Source organism: Hyaena hyaena, unplaced genomic scaffold (assembly GCF_003009895.1).
Source record: "Hyaena hyaena isolate Hyena2069 unplaced genomic scaffold, ASM300989v1 scaffold_1789, whole genome shotgun sequence".
NCBI classification, from domain to species: Eukaryota; Metazoa; Chordata; class Mammalia; order Carnivora; family Hyaenidae; genus Hyaena; species Hyaena hyaena.
Window position 1 is genome coordinate 53,106 of NW_024082415.1, and position 19,392 is coordinate 72,497.

Here is a 19,392-nt window from a genome sequence, read left to right on the forward strand (position 1 = left end):
ACCCAACACCCTTCCAGCAACCCTCAGTTTGTTCTCTGTATTTAAGAGTCTCTATGGTTTGTCACCCTTTCTGTTTTTTTCTTATTTTTCTTCCTCTCCCCTATGTTCATCTATTTTGTTTCTTAAATTCCACATATGAGTAATATCATATGGTATTTTTCTTTCTCTGACTGACTTATTTCACTTAGCATAATACACTCTACTTCCATCCATGTTGTTGCAAATGGCAAGGTTTTATTCTTTTTGATCACCGAGTAATATTCCCTTGTATATAATATATATGCCACATCTTCTTTATTCATTTGTCAGTTGATAGACATTTGGACTTTTTCAATACTTTGGCTATTGTAGATAATGCTGATATAAACATTGGGGTGCATGTGCCCCTTCGAGTCAACATTTTTGTATCCTTTGGATAAATACCTAGTAGTGCAATTGCTGGGTCATGGCTTAGTTCTATTTTTTATTATTTGAGAAACCTCCATACTAATTTCCAGAGTAGCTGCATCAGTTTGCATTCCCACCAGCAGTGCAAAAGTGTTCCCCTTTCAGCACATCCTTGCCAATATCTGTTGTTTCCTGAGTTATTAATTTTAGCCATTCTGACAGGTGTGAAGTGGTATCTCATTGTAATTTTGATTTGTGTTTCCCTGATAATGAGTAATGTTGAGCATCTTTTCATGTGTTTGTTAGCCATCTGTAGGTCTTCTTTGGAAAAGTGTCTATTCATGTCTTTTGCCCATTTCTTCATTGGATTTTTTTTTTGATATTGAATTTGATAAGTTCTTTAGAGATTTTGGATACTAACCCTTTATCAGATATGTCATTTGCAAATATCTTCATCTGAACTGTAGTCTGCCTTTTAGTTTTGGTGATTGTTTCCTTTGCTGTGCAAATGCTTTTTATCTTGATGAAGTCCCAATAGTCATTTTTGCTTTTATTTCCCTTATCTCAAAAGACATATTTAGAAAAATATTGCTATGGTTGATGTCGACCTCAGTGCTTGTGCTCTCTTCTAGTATTTTCATCATTTCAGGTCTCACACTTAGATTTTTATTCCATTATGAATTTATCTTTGTGTATGGTGTAAGAAAGTGGTCCAGTATTATTCTGTCGCATGTAGCAGACCAGTTTCCCCAACATCTTTTGTTGAAGAGACTTTTTCCCATTGGATATTCTCTCCTGCTTTGTCAAAGATTAATTGACCGTACAATTATGGGTTTATTTATGGGTTTTGAATTCTGTTCCATTGATCTATGTATCTATTATTATTCCACTACCATACTGTTTTATTGACTACATCTTTGTAATATAACTTGAAGTACAGAATTTTGATGCCTCCAGCTTTACTTTTCTTTTTCAAAGTTGCTTTGGCTATTTGGGGTCTTTTGTGGCTCCACAGAAATTTTAGGACTTTTTCCCTTCTAATTCTGTGAAAAATACTATTCGTATTTTGATAGTGATTGAATTAAATGTGTAGATTTCTTTGGGTATTATGACCATTTTAACAATATTTGTTCTTCCAACCAATAAGCATGGAATGTCTTCCCATTTCTTTTTTAAAATTATTTTTAGGGACAAAAATAAAATTAGTTTTAGGGAGAGTGTGTGTGAGTGGGGAATAGGGGCTGAGGGTGTAAGAGAAAATATTAAGCAGATGACACAGTCAATGTGAAGCCTGACATGGGGCTCAATCCCATGACCCTGGCATCATGAGCTGAGCCAAAATCAAGAGTCAGATGCTCAACCCACTGGGCCATAGAGGATCCCTATCCTTCTAGTTCTTTATGTCCTCTTCAATTTTTTTCATCATTGTTTTGTAGTTTTCAGAATACAGGTCTCTTACTCCTTTTGTTAGGTTTATTCCTAGATTTATTATTATTTTGGATGCAATTGTAAATGGGATTGTTTTCTTGATTTCTTTTCTGCTGCTTCCTTAGTGATGTATAGAAATGCAACCAATTTCTGCAGATTGTTTTTCACATCCTGTGAATTTACTGAATTTATTTCTCAATTCTAGTCATTTTTTGATGGAGTCTTTTGGGTTTTCTGTATATAGTATCATGTTACCTGCAAACAGTTGAGTTTTACTTCTTTCTTACCAATTTGGATGCCATTTATTTCTTTTCATTGTCTAGTTGTTGTGGCTAGGACTTCCACTACTATCTTGAATAAAAGTGGTGAGAGTGTACAACCTTGTCTTGCTCATGACTTTAGGGGGAAAGCTCTTAGTTTTTCCCCATTGAGTACAATGTTCTCTGTGGGTTTTTCATATATGTCCTTTATTATGTTGAGGTATGTTCACTCTCAACCTACTTTATTTAGGGCCTTTTACTATGAGTAGATGTACTTTGTCAAATACTTTTTCTGCATCTGTTGAAATGATCATATGGTTTTTATCCTTTCTCTTAATTGATATGATGTATCATGTTGTTTTCTTTTTAATGTTTTATTTATTTCTGAGAGAGAGACACCGTGAGCAGGGGAGGGTCAGAGACAGAGGGAGACACAGAATCTGAAACAGGCTCCAGGCTCTGAGCTAACTGCCGGCCCAGAGCCCGACGCAGGGCTCAAACCCACGAACCGTGAGATCATGACCTGAGCCAAAGTCGGACGGTTAACTGACTGAGCCACCCAGGCGCCCCTCATGTTGTTTTTTGAATATTGAACCATGTCGCAGACCAGGAGTCTGGAGTTCTCTCTTGTCCAGCAAGAGAGTGGATGCAGAATTGAATACAAGAGAGACTAATGTCCAGGAGGAGGCAAGAGCCCTGAACAGGGGTTTCCTTTCCTTATTTATTGATCACTCAAGATCTCACACACTTGGTGAATGTGAAGAAATCAGATAGTAATTGTTAACTTGTGTGTGTAAGAAGCAAAGGGTCTGAGTGGCAAGTGGAGCTTGTGATCAAAGCACAATAGTATATTGGCACCAGATGGAAAGTAAGTTCCTGCAGGTGATATAACAAGTTACTCGTGATCTCATTACAATATCTTGCTAGCTAACATCGGGTGCTTTCGCCTCATGGTGGCAGCTTTCTGCCCTAAGCTTTTTTTCTAATCCATTTATGTAAGTAGAACCTATTTCCCCACAGAATCACTCTTGCAATACCAGGAATAAATACCACTTGATCGTGGTAAATGCTTTTTTAATGCATTGTTAGATTCAGTTTGCTAGTATTTAGTTGGGGATTTTTCCATCTATGTTAATCAAAGATATTGGCCTTTAGTTCTTTTTCGTGAGGTCTTTATCTGGTTTTGGTATCAGAGTAATGCTGACCTCATAGAATGAATTTGGAAGGTTTCCCTTCCTCGTCTACTTTTAGTAATAGTTTGAGAATAGGTATTAACTCTTCTTTAATGTTTGGCAGAATTCACTTGTGAAGCAGCCTCGTACTGGATTTTTGTTTGTTGGAAGTTTTTTGATTACTGATTTAATCTCATTGGTGGTTATCAGTCTATTCAAGATTTCTATTTATTCCTTTTCAGCTTTAATAGGTTATGTTTCGTGGAATTTATCCATTTCCTCTAGATTGTCCCATTTGTTGGCATATAATTTTACATAATATTCTTTTATGATTGTATTTCTCTTGCATTGTTTATTTATCCTCTTATATTTATAATTTTATTTATCTGAGTCCTTTCTGAGTGTTTCTTGATAAGTCTGGCAACAGGTTTATCAATTTTATTGATTTTTTTTTTCAGGGAACCAGCTCCTCTTTTCAATGATCTGTTCTTATTTATTTAGTTTCTGTACCATTTATTTTTGCTCTAAAATTTTACTATTTCCTTCCTTCTGCTGTTTTAGGTTTTGTTTCTTTTTCTTTTCTTAATGATATTTTTATTTTTCAGAGTTCTTTAGGGGTGCCTGGGAGGCTCAGTCGGTTAAGCATCCGACTTCAGCTCAGGTTATGATTTCACAGTTCATGGGTTTGAGCCTCATGTCGGGTTCTGTGCTGACACCTCAGAGCCTAGAGCCTCTTCAGATTCTGTTTCTCTCTCCCTCACTTTCTGTCCCTCCCCCACTAGCACTCTCTTTCTTTCAGAAATAAACATTAAAAATTTTAAATAATAAAACAATTTTAAACTTTTATTTTTATTAAGTAATCCTTTCCTCCAACATGGGGCTCGAACTCATGTCCCCAAGATCAAGAGTCACATGCTCTACTGACTGAACCAACCAGGTGCCCCTTGTTTGTTTTTCTTTATCTAGCTCCTTTAGGAGTAAGGTTAGGCTGTTTATTTGAGATTTTTCTTTCTTTTTAAGGTAGACCTGTATTGCTAATAACTTCACTCTTTGAACCACTTTAGCTGCATCCACAATATTTTGGACCATTTGTTTACATTTTCATTTGTTCCATGTGGTTTGGTTTCTGTTTTGATTTCTTGTTTTACCCATTCAATGCTTAGTAGAATGTTATTAAACGTCAATGTATTTGTGGGTTTTCCAAATTTGTGTGTGTGTGTGTGTGGTTGATTTCTAACTTCATCGTGTTGTGGTCAGAAAAGATTCATGGTATGATTTTGATTTTTTTTAATTTGCAGAGACTGATTTTCTGGACTAATATGTGATCTATTCTGGATAATGTTTCATGTGTACTTGCAAAAAATGTGTATTCTGCTGTTTTAGGATAGAACATCCTGAATATATCTGTTAAGTTCATCTTGTCCAGTGTGCCATTCAAAGCCATTATTTCTTGTTGATTTTCTGTTTAGATGATCTGTCCTCTGATATAAGTAGGGTGTTAAAAACCCTTACTCTTATTGTATTACTATCAATTAGTTCCTTTATGCTTGTTATCATCTGTTTTATGTATTTGGGTGCCCTCATATTAGGTGCATAAATATTTACAATTGTTATATTTTCTTGTTGGATTGTCCCCATTATGATTATACAGTGTCTGTTTTTGTCTCTTCTGACAGTCTTTGTTTTAAAATCTACTTTGCATGACATTATTACTGTTCCTCTGAATTTCTTTTAAAATCCATTTGCATGAGCTTTTCCCGTCTGCGCTCGGGGAGAAGCAGGCCTACCTCGGAGATCCTGCGGGTTCAGTTGCAGACCCCTGCAAGCAAAGCGAATGTCGCAGTAAAGTGAGTCAAGTGAATCATTTGGCTTCCCAGTGCATGTGCGACTTCTGCATGCACCAGACTATAGGCTTTCGGAGAGATATCCCACCTCTAACTGTGGGGCTTTCCTTGGACTGGTGGCCTCGGTCTGGCACTGGACAGTGGAAGTTCCCTCCGGGTTAGGTGGTACCCCAGGGACGTGGTCGGCATCAGGAGGAACCAGTTCCCTGCCCTGAAGTGCCTTGGCTTGTGGATTGCAAGTTGGGTGGCATCATTAACAACGCACGGAGTGAGGGCGTGAGGCACGGGAGACAGCCCGCCTCCTCTGCGCCTGTGGCACAGGCTACTTCAAGGAACAAACCTAAAGTGCACATCGTGGAGAGTTCAAAACATCACTACGAGTAGAGAAATAAAACCAAAGTCACAAGAGAGACCAAGGGACACCCTTCAAAGAAGACTTCCTGAACGGCCAGGCCCTGGACAGTGTATGAGCCTCCTTTAATATTAATATAGCAGCACTCACACGGGCAGAACACATCACAAGCTTTTAAAACTAACGAGAAAGAAAGCTAGCCAAAATGACAAAACGGAAGAACTCTCCTCTAAAGAAATTCGAGGGAGAAATAACAGCTAGAGAACTGCTCAAAACCGATCTAAGCAACATAACTGAACAAGAATTTAGAATAATACTCATAAAATTACTCATTGGGCTTCAAAAGGGCTTGGATGACATCCGAGCCATTATTGTTGCAAATACTGATGAACTAAAAAATGCAACACAAAATAAAATGGAGGCGTTGGCTACTGCACGGATTGAAAAGGCAGAAAAAATACGTGAATTAGAAGATACAATTATAGAGAAAGAGGAAGCCGAGAAAAAGAGAGAGAAATTGGTCCAGGAACATGAAAGGAGAGTTCGAAAGCTGAGTGATACAATCAAACGGAAGAATATCCATATCATAGGAATTCCAGAAGGAGAGAGAGAGAAAGGAGCAGAAGGTGTACTTGAACAAATAATACCTGAGAACTTCCCCAACCTGGGAAAGGAAACAGATATTGAAATCCAAGAGGCACAGAGAACTCCCCACAGACGTAAACTGAATCGATCTGCACGACATACAGTGAAACTGGCAAAATACAAGAACAAAGAGAGAATTCTGAAAGCAGTTAGGGATAAAAGGGCCCCAACATACAAAGGGAGACATATCAGGGTAGTAGCAGACCTATCTACTGACACTTGGAAGGCCAGAAAGGAATGGCAGGAAATCTTCAGTGTGATGAACAGGAAAAATATACAGCCAAGAAGCCTTTATCCAGCAAGCCTATCATTCCGAATTGAAGGAGAGATCAAGGTTTATCCCAACAAAAAATGGAGGAATTCATCATCACTAAACCAGCCCTACAAGAGATCCTATGAGGGAAATGTTGCAAGGAACACAAAGTCCCAGAGACACCACTACAAGCATGAATCTAACAGAGAACACAATAACTCTAAACCTGTATTTTTCAATAATAACACTGAATGTAAATGGACTAAATGCTCCAATCAAAAGACAGAGTAGCAGAATGGATTAAAAAGATTAGATCCATCTATTTGCTGTTTACAAGAGACCCATTTTAGACCTGAGGACACATTCAGATTGAAAGTGAGGAGATGGGAAAACATCTATCATGCTACTGGACATCAAAAAGAAAGCTGGAGTAGCCATATTTATATCAGACAAACTGGACTTTATTTTTTATTTTAAAGGCAAAGAAGGGCATTATATAATAATTTCAGGGTCTATCCATCAGGAAGAGCTAACAAGTATAAATGTCTATGCACTGAATTCAGAAACACCCAAATACATAAGACAATCACAAACATCGATAAGAATGTGCTAATAGCCAAATATGGAAAGAGCTTAAGTGTCCAACTGATGAATGGATCAAGAAAATGCAGTTTATATATACAATGGAATACTACATGGCAATGAAAAAGAATGAAATCTGCCATTTGTAGCAACATGGATGGAACTCAAGGGTATTATCCTAAGTGAAATATGTCAGGCAGAGAAAGATACCATATGTTTTCACTCATGTGGAACTGGAGAAACTTAACAGGACCATAGGGGAGGGGAAGGGTGAAAAACAGTTGGGGGAGAGGGAGGGAGGCAAACCATGAGAGACTCTTGAATACTGAGAACAAACTGAGGACTGATGGGGGGGGGAGGGGAAGGGGGCTGTTGGCATGGGGAAGGGCACTTGTTGGGATGAGCACTGGGTGTTATACGGAAACCAACTTGACAATATATTATATTAAAAATATATATCAGAAAAAAAAATCCATTTGCATGATAAATATTTTTTCATATTCCCAGTTTCAACCTGCAGGTGTCTTTTAGCCTAAATGAATCTCTTGTAGGCAGCATATAGGTGAGTCTTGCTTTTATTAAAAAATTTTTTAATGTTTTATTTATTTCTGAGAGAAAGAGAGAGAGACAGCATGAGCAGGGGAAGGTCAGAGAGAGGGGGAGATACACAATCTGAAGCAGGCTCCAGGCTCTGAGCCAGCTGTCAACACAGAGCTCGACGTGGGCCTCAAACCCACGAACTGTGAGATCATGACCTGAGCTGAAGTCGGACACCCAACCGACTGAGCCACCCAGGCGCCCCGAGTCTTGCTTTTTAATTGATTCTGTTACCCTGTGTCTTGATTGGAATGTTTAGTCCATTTACATTCAAAGTAATTATTGATATATATGTATCTATTGCCATTTTATTACTTGTTTTGTGGTTGTTTCTCAAGTTCTCTGATCATTCTCTTTCTCTCTTTAATAATATGCTGGTTTTTCTTGGTGATACATTTAGATTTCTTTCTCTTTATTCTTTGCATACTAATCAGTGGTTTTTGACTCATTGTTACAATTAGGTTGTATATAACATCTTCTGCATATCACAGTCTATATTAAGTTGATGGTCATTTAAGTTTGAACCAATTCTTTATTCTTCTTCCCACCTTTTAGGTATATGGTGTCATATTTGACAACCTTTTATTTTGTGGATTCCTTGACTTTTTTTTACAGAAATATTATCACTACTTTTGTGTTTCATATCTTCATATTCTCATTTACAGTTCTTTCTGTCCTCTCAAAGAATTCCCCTTTAATATTTCTTGCTGGCTGGATCAGGAACTCCAATAGTTTGTTTGTCTAAGAAACTCTATCTCTCCTTCCATTCTGGTTGATAGCCTTGCTGGATAGAGTATCTTGGCTGCAGATTTTTTCCTATTCAGCAATTTAAATATATCTTGTTCCTTCATTTGGGATAAATTTCTCTGTCTTCTCATTTTGTCTAAGTCTTTATACATGTTTCCATTTGTTAGGAAAGTCAACTACTTCCCATGTTCTTGAGGGTAATGAATGGTCTTATGAAGAAGATATCCTGTAGTGCTCTGTAGTGTAGTGTAGTTCCCCAGGGCTTGGTGCTTCAGCGGGTGTCTCTAATGTGTGCTGCAAGTGTTCTGCTATTGTGTCCTGGGTGCTCTACCCTCAGGCCAGTCATCGGCAGAGGTTCTCTTTGCCTGTTGTGGGCAATATTTGATCCCTACCTGAATGTGGAAAGTTTTAACTAGATATGCTCTGGTCTGCTTGTGAAATAAGACCTTTCACCACTGCTGCTAAAGCCAAGGCCCTGCAAAACTTCTGGTTTGAAAGATGCAGTATGGGCAGGGCGTTGGGCTGGTCTTCTAGGGGAAGGAGCCCACTGCAATGGGACTGAGGCAAGCATGACTCAGAAGGGTGGTTCCACCAGAGCATGGAGGTGGGAGTTGGGGCTTGGTGTAAACAAATTTTGTGTCAAGTATAGTCTTTGGCTGTTTCCTGAAAGTGGCCCTGTGCTTAAATTGAGAGGCTGGAGAGGGAAATGGTGCCTGCCATTCCCTTTGTTCCCAGAGATGTTTTTCCCTGAATGCTGCCACTCTGTTACACACTCCAACATGAGCAGATATCCTCCCCACTGTGTACCCCAGGCACTCTTCAGATTGCTGTTTCCATATTGTATTCACAGGCTGTTTGCCTGCTTTCTCTCCAAGAACAGCCCCAATGCCCTCTGTGCTTTCCCAGAGCCAAGCGTGCTAACTTCAAATCTCTAGACTTTAAGCCCAAGTGGTTGCAAGAACACACAAAATTCATCCTGTCTTGCTTTCCAAGCCAATTTCTATGAGGGCTTGTATTCCTCATGTGGGCTTCTCTTTGTGCTAGTCTGTCTCTCACCCCTTTATGCTACTGCAGCTCCTTCCCCACCATGGCAGCCATGATCCATTTCTCTCCCAAACTGTCTCTCCACACCTCCTACCTTCTTTGATGTGATCTCTTCTCCACCTTTAGTTGTGGAGTTTGTTCTGCTAGTCTTTAGGTTGATTTTTGGGTTATTTAGGATGATTTGATAGTTATCAGGTTGTATTCGTGGGACAATGCAAACCTAGAGTCTTCATATTCCACTACCATCTTCCCAGACCTCTTTGTTTCTTTTTTATTTTTATTTATTTTTTAAAAATGGTTTATTGTCAAGTTGGTTTCCATACAACACCCAGTGCTCATCCCAGCAAGTGCCTTCCTCAAAGCGCATCACCCCCCTTCCTGTCTTCCCCACCCCCATCAGCACTCAGTTTGTTCTCAGTATTAAGAGTCTCTTATGGTTTGCCTCCCTCCCTCTCTGTAGCTTTTGTTCCCCGCTTCCCCTCCCCCATGGTCTTCTGTTAAGTTTCTCCAGAATCACATATGAATGGAAACATATGGTATCTGTTTTTCTCTGCCTGACTTCTGTCACTTAGCATAATACCCTCCAATTCCATCCAAGTTACTACAAATGGCTAGATTTCATTCTTTCTCATTGCCAAGTAGTATTTCTTTTTTAAAAAATCTTTTTACCTTTATTTATTTTTGAGAGACAGAGTAAGACAGAGCGTGAGCGGGGGAGGGGCAAAGAGAGAAGGAAACACAGAATCCGAAACAGGCTCCAGGCTCTGAGCGAGCATTCAGCACAGAGCCCGACATGGGGTTCGAACCCACGAACCGTGAGATCATGACCTGAGCAGAAGTCGGATGCTCAACCGACTGAGCTACTCAGGTGACCGTCAAGTAGTATTTCATACAATGTATATTTTAAAATAATTTGGGTTCACCTTCAAATAACAAGCTCCTTATAACAGAATACTCCCAGAATCTTTTTCACTTACACTTTCTTTGTGTCATTGTTGTACTTATTTTATTTCATTTCATTTACATATATGCTATAAACACCCGATACATTATTACTAGTACTGCTTTAAACAGTTATATTTTAGGGGCAACTGGGTGGCTCAGTCAGTCAAACATTCAAGTTCAGCTCTGGTCATGATCTCATGGTTTGTAGGTTTGAGCCCCAAGTTGGGCTCATTCCTGACAGTTGAGAGCTTGGAGCCTGCTTCGGATTCTATGCCTCCCTCTCTCTGCCTTTCCCCCATTCATGCTGTCTCTCCCTCAACAAAAATAAACATTAAAAATTTTTTAAAAGTTATCTTTTAGAACAATTAAGAATATGCAAAATAAAAAGTATATTTTGCTTTCATTTATTCCTTTTCCAATGTCTTTTTTAGTTATGTAAATCTAGTTTTCTGACCTATATCATATCATTTCTGCTTAAATATTGTCCTTTAATATTTCTTATAAGATAAGTCGGCTTGTGGTGAATTTTCTGTTCTTGTATGTCTGAAATACAAGTATTTATTTTGCCTTTATTTTTGAAAGACATTTTTGGTGAATTTGTTTATTATTTTTTAATGTTTATTTATTTTTGAGACAGAGAGACAGAGAATGAGCAGGGAAGGGCAGAGAGAGAGAGACAGACAGACAGACAAAGACAGAGACAGAATCCAAAGCAGGCTCCAGGCTCTGGGCTGTCAGCACAGAGCCCTACACGGGGCTCAAACCCATGAACTGTGAGACCATGACCTGAGCAGAAGTTGGATGCTTAACTGAGTCACCCAAGTGCCCCCATTTTTGGTGAATTTAGAATTATGGACTGTCAGGGTTTGTGGTGTTATTTTGTTGCTGTTGTCTTTTACTTTCAATACTTTAAACTTTTTATTCCACTGTCTTTTTGCTTATGCGACATCTGACAAGAAGTCTAGTGTAATTCTTCTCCTTGTTCTTCTGTAGGTAATGTGTTCCTGCCACCTCTTTTTCCTGGCCTCCTTCAATATTTTATTTTTCCCTGATTTTATGTAATTTGAATTTTATTTATCTTGGGTATGCTGTGGTTCTTTTTAAAAATTTATTTACCCTGCTTGGTGTTCTCTGAGATACTTGAATCTGTGGTTTGGTATCAATAACTCAATTTTGGAAATTTTGGGCACTTTTTTCTTCAAATATTTCTTCTTTCTCATTATCTCCCTCTTCTCCTTCTGTTATTCTAATTATATATTACATATATTTTATATATACATATGTATATTACACTATTTGATAGTTTCCCAAAGTTTTTGGATGTTTTATTCTGTTTTCTTTTTCTTTTTTTTTTTTTTTTTACTAATTTTTCTCTCTGCATTTTAGGGTGTGTAATTTCTACTGATATATCCTCAAGTTCATTGATTCCTTAGCTATATTAAGTTCACATTGAAGACATTCTTCAGATCTATAACTGTGTTTTTTTCTTTTGATTTTCCTTTGATTCCTTCTTATACTTTCCATCCCTATACTGAAACTATCTATCTGATCTTTCATATTGTCTACTTTTTCCAATAAGGCTTTTTAATATACCAACCATAGCTATTTTAAATTCCCTGCCTGAAAATTCTAATATGTGTATTATAACTGAGTCTGGTCCTGATGATTTCTTTGTCTCTTCAGACAATTTTTTTTTCTTGCCTTGATTCTTCCCTTCATGCTGTTCTCTGGAGACAATTTATCTTTTGCAACCTTTGAGGAAATAATCTATTATTTTACTTTTTTTTACCCTGGTAGTAGGGAATCGGTGACTGATGACATTTCTTGTTAGTCTGAATAAGCCTCAGTCTTAGGCATGCTTATCCTCAGTCTTGGAGGTGTTACCTTCCCATGTGTTTCTGTCCCTTCTCTAACTACAATGGTGAACCCAGCATATATTCCTGTCCCTCCTGAGCTACAATAGTTTTTCTGTTTTCCTTCTCCAGCTGTGTTGAGTTTGTACCAGTACCCTCAGTTCCTGTTGCTCTTCTTCCTGCAGATTAAGGTTTATTTTCCTTGGGGAAGATGGAATAGATTGGTCTGGGCAGAGTTTCAGTAGTGTTAGCTGTTCCCTCTGTTGGCTGTAGTTAATTTCCATCACTGCTCTCAAACTACAGTTGCATTGCTTTTCTCTGTGAAGACTAAAGCTTTTGTTTCATAGAATATAAAAGGAAATGGTCTGGGCAAAATTTCAGCAATGGCTGCTATTCTATTTCCTCCCCAAGCCAGAACTACAGGACATCTTCTCAGGATTCTTCTGTCTTCCCTGTCAGCACCTGGTGGAATTCATAGAGGAAGTCTGCAAGAGGATGCAAAACTACCTAGATCTTCAGCCCCTAGGGGCTTCACATTCTCATACCAGCCCACAACCAACTTTAGCAATTTATTAAACATTTTTAGCTGAGTCTTCTTATGAGTATATGTTGAGCAGTAGTATCTATGAAAGATAAGCAAATACCTGGGCTTTCTTGTTCCCTCCAGATGCCTTCCTGTTTCTATAGATTAAGGGTTAGCTGTTTGCAGCAGTTTCCTGATGAATTTCTAAGTCCTTTAGAAAGTTTTCAGCTATTTGTAATTATTGTTGTTATTATAATGATAGGAAAGATAATTTTCCAAATCTGTATCTCTGAGCTGACACCAGTAGATCATAGTAACCTGGTGATAAGCTTTTAAGGCTCTGTTTATCTTCCAGCATCAATACCTCAGTTTACCAATTCCCCCACAATGGTGATAATGGTTGGCTTACCAGCTCGAGGGAAGACCTACATTTCCATGAAGCTCACGCGATATCTCAACTGGATAGGAACACCAACTAAAGGTATGTCTCTGAAACCCTTTGTTCTACAGCTCCCTACAGGCCACAGTCTGAAAAGAGTAAGGTAGCATGTCAGAAAACATTTCCTCAGTACCAGGAATGCTCCAAAATATTATTACCAGTCTTAGGATGACTACTAATGCTCCTGCTGCTGTTACTACTGCTGCTGCTGCTGCTGCTGCTGCTGCTGCTGCTGCTGTTGCTGCTACTACTACCACTACCATTACACTGTTACAAGTTTTATAATTTCTTGAGCACATACTCTGTGCCTAAATTGTATTCTAGGTACTAGGCATGGGAAAACTAGTAAGATTAAATGTCTATTCTCAGGGAACTCTAGTTTTGCAAGACCTTAAAACAACTGTCTCACACTATGAGTCCAGAGTCCTCTCTTGTCCAGCAAGAGAGTGGATGCAGAATTGAATACCAAAGAGGCTAATATTTAGGAGGTGATAAGAAACCCAAACAAAGTTTTCATCTCTGTATTTATTGAGCTCACAAGATATTACCTACTTGGTGAACATGGAAGAAAATAAGATCTTACACACGTGGTGAATGTGAAGAAACAATCAGATAGTGATCATTAACTTATGTGAGTAAGAAGCAAATGGTCGGGGGTGGTGGTGGTGGCAAGTGGAGTTTGTGATAGAAATATAAAAGTATATTGGTGTCAGATGGAAAGGAACTTCCTGAAGATGATATAACAACTTACTCGTGATCCCATTACAATATCTTGCTAGTTAACCTCATGCACTTTCACCCCATGGTGGCAGCTTTCCACCCTAAGCTTTTTTTCTAACCCATTATGTAAGTAGAACCTATTTCCCCACAAACAACCCTATTAGTAAAATGCTGTTTTTTATTACCATTACTGTTATTACAATACCAACATTACTATTTTAATTAGCATTACCATTTATTCAAAATCTTAAGATTTTTCACACTGGAGCCACAGCCCACAGGCCACCATAGGGTCTTCACTAAAGCAGGGCACCTTAGCTTACCTCATCCTCTGGAATCCAGAAGGCATCTGTTCTCTCCAAACCTCTCCCTAGGTCTAAGCCTGTCAGCTTCCCCTCCCAGCCAGGAGTGGTTCTGCCTTTTTCCCCTCCAGAGAGGTCTCCTTCTCTGCCTTCCAACCTCCTCCCTCACTCCCTACTTTCAACTTTCCATTCTCTTCAGTGTGGTCTCTTTTCTGTATACTACCTCTTATTTGGTAATTGCTCTCTACTATTCTCCATTTGATTTCTCTATCCTCCACCCTGTATCCCCATTCTTATTTGATTCTTTCCCTCCCTAACAGGACTGCACTTCTCTGAGCCCCCATACCAACACTTCCTACGCCCCCCTCTATGCCAACACTAATTACAGAGTGTGTTGTTGTAGTATGTGTCTTGGTCTCTCTCCCCAGGAGCTGTTCTGGGGCCAGGGGACCAGGTCATATTCATTTCTCTATACCATATGATCAGATTAAAACACTAAGAGGCTCTAAACACTAAGAGATAGGGTGCCCCCACATCTTATGCAATTCAGGATAAAAACGGTAAAGTTGAAAAAGTCTACCAACATTTTTTATTTGTCCCTGATGACTATATTGAGGATTTTAAAGAATATCAACTTATCTGAAATTTTTTCTGGGACCATGTCCCTCCTTTGCTAGTACACTAAGCAAGTACTTAGACTCTTGTGAAATGGAGCACTGCTCCCCAGTGCAGAAAACAGTTCTTGGACATTTTTTATTCACTCAATCATTATTTATTGAGCACACAGCTGTGCAAAAATCCTTGCTGGATGTTGGGCAAACAAATACAAATATGATAGAATGTCTGTCTTCAAACTACTAACATATATTCTTAAGTTTTAAAGTGCCCATGAAAGAGGAACTAGTATTATCATCATTTCACAGTTGATGAAATTAATGCCTAAGAGGTAAAGTGCCTTGTCTAAAGGCACATGGCCAATGAGTGACCAAACCAGAATATGAACACATCTGGTTGATTCCAAAGAATGTGCCAGGTCTGATATTTGGCTCTAATTGGCAAGAGAAAAGAATCCATATTGGCCTTATACTTTCTTTTTCTCCATTCTCTTCCTCTCCTTTCTCTTACCGATCCCAGCATCTTATTTATCTTCCTCCTTCCCTCTCTCTCTTTGATTCTCTTCCTTTCTTCTTTCTTTCTGCTGCTTTTCCTTTCCCTTTATAAACTTTTTCTAATTCACTGGTGAAGAGTTTATGTGCCAAAACCCATGGTAGCACTGAAGATGCAAAAATGAATGGCATTCATGCCCTGTATTTGAAGAGTTTTCTATCTGTTTGGGATGCATATGAATACCTGAATACCTCGTGTTACTTAAGGAATCCTACAGCAGGATACTAAGGGGTTCACAGAGAAAATCATCAACTGGAAGGCAGTGAAAGCTTCCAGATAGGGTATATTTAAGTTTGGTCCTGTGGGAGGAGTAGAATATTGGGAGAAGAGGAGAAAAAGAATGGTTCTGGTGGAGGACTGAAGGCTCCAAGGAACCTCTGCTGGGTATTAGATATATATGGGATGGTGGTGGATGGGTCTCTGCTCTAATGCACATATATTCTCCTATTGCTCCAATCCGGTCCATTCTCACAGAAGGCCACAGAGTCATGTTTCAAAGCACAAAGCTTATCATACATACAGTCTTAAAGGGTCTTCTTGGCCTAAAAGTTTCAGACCAAGCTTTTTAGCCTATTATTCAAGACCCTCAACAATCCACCCCTGCCAGTCTCTAGTCTTCAATCACAGTGAATTACTTAACATACCCCAAACATGTTCTGCCTTCTGCCAATGTCATACCGTTGCTTATTATGTTCCTCTACATGGAATGTCTATTACCCACTGCCACCCTCCATGGCTGCATAAAAGGCCTACCTTCCTAAAAGAACTCCTTCAAGAAGAAGGCAAGACGATGGAGAGTAGGGAGCTACATACATTTCACTCACCCCCATCTCTCAAACGGAGAAGGTCTAAAGCCATAGGAACCCTTACAGAATCCAGGAGTTTTGGAGGAAAAGGAGACAGAGTCCACTGAGAAAACCTTATAGGCTGAGTGCGAATTGGGAAAGATAAAACTGGGCCAGGTCCCAGAGAAACAGAGGGAAGGGAGGGAGCCCCCTTTGTGGGGAGCTGCGGTGACTCGAGGGGAAAAGAAAGAGCAGCTGAAACTGCTCCAGGAACTGTCCCTGTTGAAGAGAAAAACCTTGGCTTGGGACACAGAGGGATCCGATTTCCAGCTGTGCAGCTGACCTTGAGTGGGACTCCCTGGTCCCAGGTGATGCCAGGAGAAACTGCTCCTCTGCTTGCCAGCTCGACCTGGAGAGAAAGCGGTGTGACTGAAGCTGCTCCGCCATTCTTCTGGCTTGGCTCAATTCCTAATGGGGAGGTGAGAAGCTTGAAACTGCTTGGAGGGACTTGGCCTGTGGGTTTATATTTCGGGCGCGTGGACTAAGATCAGGAAAGGAGGCCTGGCTTGGGAGAGAGAGCACGGCACACCTTGGCTACCCCTGCGGTACAGGGAGACCAGACCCAAAAGAGTGAGTTGCAATGCTTGGTTCGAGAAGGGACTGAGGCGCCGCCATTTTTATCCCCACAACCACCAAGGCACGACCTCAGGGAGCTGACAGTAGGACAGGATACAGTGGACCCGCCTACACCAAACCACGCCCATCCCCTCTACAGAGATGCTTTTTTTTTTTTTTTTTTAAACCAGAGCTCAGGGCAAGACCAACATGGATGCACTACCGTAATTAATTCTAGATCAATTCTTTCTATTTAGATATATTTTCCCTTGTCACATTAGTATCCCTCCCCTCTGCTGGACTGGGCACTCTGGTCACTGGTTTGCTTAAACAGTCATATTTAATCCATTCTCTAGATGTATATTCTACACCCCCACCGATACTTCTCTCTCTCTCTCTCTCTCTCTCTCTATCTGGAGTAATCACACTATATAGTTTCTCTGAGTAACATTATCTTCCTTTCTTTCTCCTCGCCTCTTAATGTATTCTCCTCTTTCTCTCTGAATTACCCTCATAGTCTCTCTGCCTGGTCATTGCTCTTCCAATTTCACTTCCTTCCCGACCTGTCATTTCTCTCTTTGTATATGCTCTTCCATCAGCACTGCGTACACCCGGGTCTTCATTTGTAGTGGGGAATTCTGGTTTTATGCTTTTAGACTGTTCTTTGTCTTCTGGGTTTTTCTTTTTTCTTTTCTTTTCTTTTTTCTTTTTGTATTTTTCTTTTTATTATTTGTTTTTCCTCCTTCCTCTTTTTTTTCCTTCTTTTTTTTCTTTTTCATTTTCCCTTTCATTTTGTGTGTTTGTTGGGATTGTCTCTGCATTTGTGTGCATTTGTTCCCTGTGTGTTTGTCTGTCTGTTTTCTTTTCCAGGGCTACCTCAAGAAACAAGCGAAAGTACATGTGGCAGAGAGTCATAAATACCACTACGAGTAGGCAAATAAAATAACAAAGTCTCAACAAGAGACACCAAGAGACACCATTCAAAGAACACTTCCTAAATGGACAGGCCCTGGACAGTTAAAGAGTCTTCTTTTTTTTTTTTTAAATGCTTTATTTATTTCTAGGAGAGAGAGAGAGAGACAGCGTGAGCAGGGGAGGGTCAGAGAGAGAGGGAGTCACAGACTGAAACAGGCTCCAGGCTCTGAGCTGGCAGACAGCACAGAGCCCGACGCGGGGCTCGAACCCACGAACCGCGAGATCATGACCCGAGCGAAAGTTGGACGCTTAACCAACTACGCCACCCGGGCGCCCCTAAAGAGTCTTCTTTAATACAGCAGTACTCACAGGTGCAGAGTGCATAACAAGCTTAAAACTAACAAGAGACAGAAAGCTAACTAAAATAATGAAACGGAAGAACTCTCCTCTAAAGAAATTCCAGGAAGAAATGACAGCTAAAGAACTGCTCAAAAGAGATATAAGCAACATGACTGAACAAGAATTTAGAACAATAGTCATAAAATTAATCACTGGGATTGAAAAACCATGGAAGACATTAGAGAAACTATTGCTACAAAGACTATGGAGCTAAAAAATAGTTGTGATGAATTAAAAAATGCTCTAAATGAGATGCATAATAAAATGGAGGCGTCCAATGCACGGATTGAAGAAGCAGAGATGAGAATAGGCGAGTTAGAAGACACAGTTATAGAAAAAGAGGGAGCAGAGAAAAAGAGAGATGAACTGATCTAGTAACATGAAAGGAGAGTTTGAGAGCTGAGTGATACAATCAAATGGAACAATATCCGTATCATAGTAAAAGGAAGAGGGAGGGAAAGGGAAGGAGTCTTTGAACAAATTATAGCAGAGAACTTCCCCAACCTGGGAAAGGAAGTAGATGTTGAAATCCAAGAGGCACAGAGAACTCCCCCTTAGATGTAACTTGAATTGATTTCTGCATGACATAGCATAGTGAAACTGGCAAAATATAAGGACAAAGAGAGAATTTTGAAAGGAGCTAGGGATAAAAGAGCCCTGACAAACAAAGGGAAACCTATCAGAGTGGTTACAGAACCATCTACTGAAACTAAAGAATGAATGGGCCAATCGGGCAATTAGACAAGAAATTATAAACTATATGGAAACAAATGAAAATGAAAATACAACAATCCAAACTCTATGGGATACAGCAAAGGCAGTCCTAAGAGGAAAGTAAATTGCACTCCAGTCTTATTTCAAGACATTAGAAAAAGCGCAAGTATAAAATCTAACAGCTCACCTAAAGGAACTAGGAGAGCAACAAGTGCACCCCAAATGCAGTAGGAGAAGAGAAATAATAAAAATTAGTGCAGAAATAAACAATATAGAATCCAAAAAAACAGTTGAACAGATCAATGAAACCAAGAGTTGGTTTTTTGAAAAAATAAACAAAATTGACAAACCTCTAACCAGGCTTCTCAAAAAGAAAAGAGAGAGCACCCAAATAGACAAAATCATGAATGAAAACGGATTTGTTACACCAACCCCTCAGAAATATAAGCAATTATCAGGGAATACTATGAAAAATTATATGCCAACAAACTGAACAACTTAGAAGAAATGGACAAGTTCCTAAACACACACTCACTACCAAAATTCACATGGTAAAAGAGAAAATCTGAACAGACCCATAGCTAGTGAAGAAATTGAATCAGTTATCAAAAAACTCCCAACAGGGGCGCCTGGGTGGCTTAGTCGGTTAAGCGTCCGACTTTCGCTTGGGTCATGATCTCGCGGTTCGTGGGTTCGGGCCCCGC

The 19,392-nt window shown here is 39.5% G+C and overlaps 1 protein-coding gene across 1 annotated transcript in view; it reads left to right on the forward strand.

Annotated features, from left to right (window-relative positions):
• Positions 1-19,392, forward strand: part of PFKFB1 (6-phosphofructo-2-kinase/fructose-2,6-biphosphatase 1) — an 84,724-nt gene that overhangs the window by 16,728 nt on the left and 48,604 nt on the right. Inside the window, exon 2 of the mRNA XM_039224820.1 lies at positions 12,988-13,113. Within this exon, the coding sequence (XP_039080751.1) occupies positions 12,988-13,113 (126 nt within the window). The remainder of the gene's footprint in view (positions 1-12,987; positions 13,114-19,392) is intronic.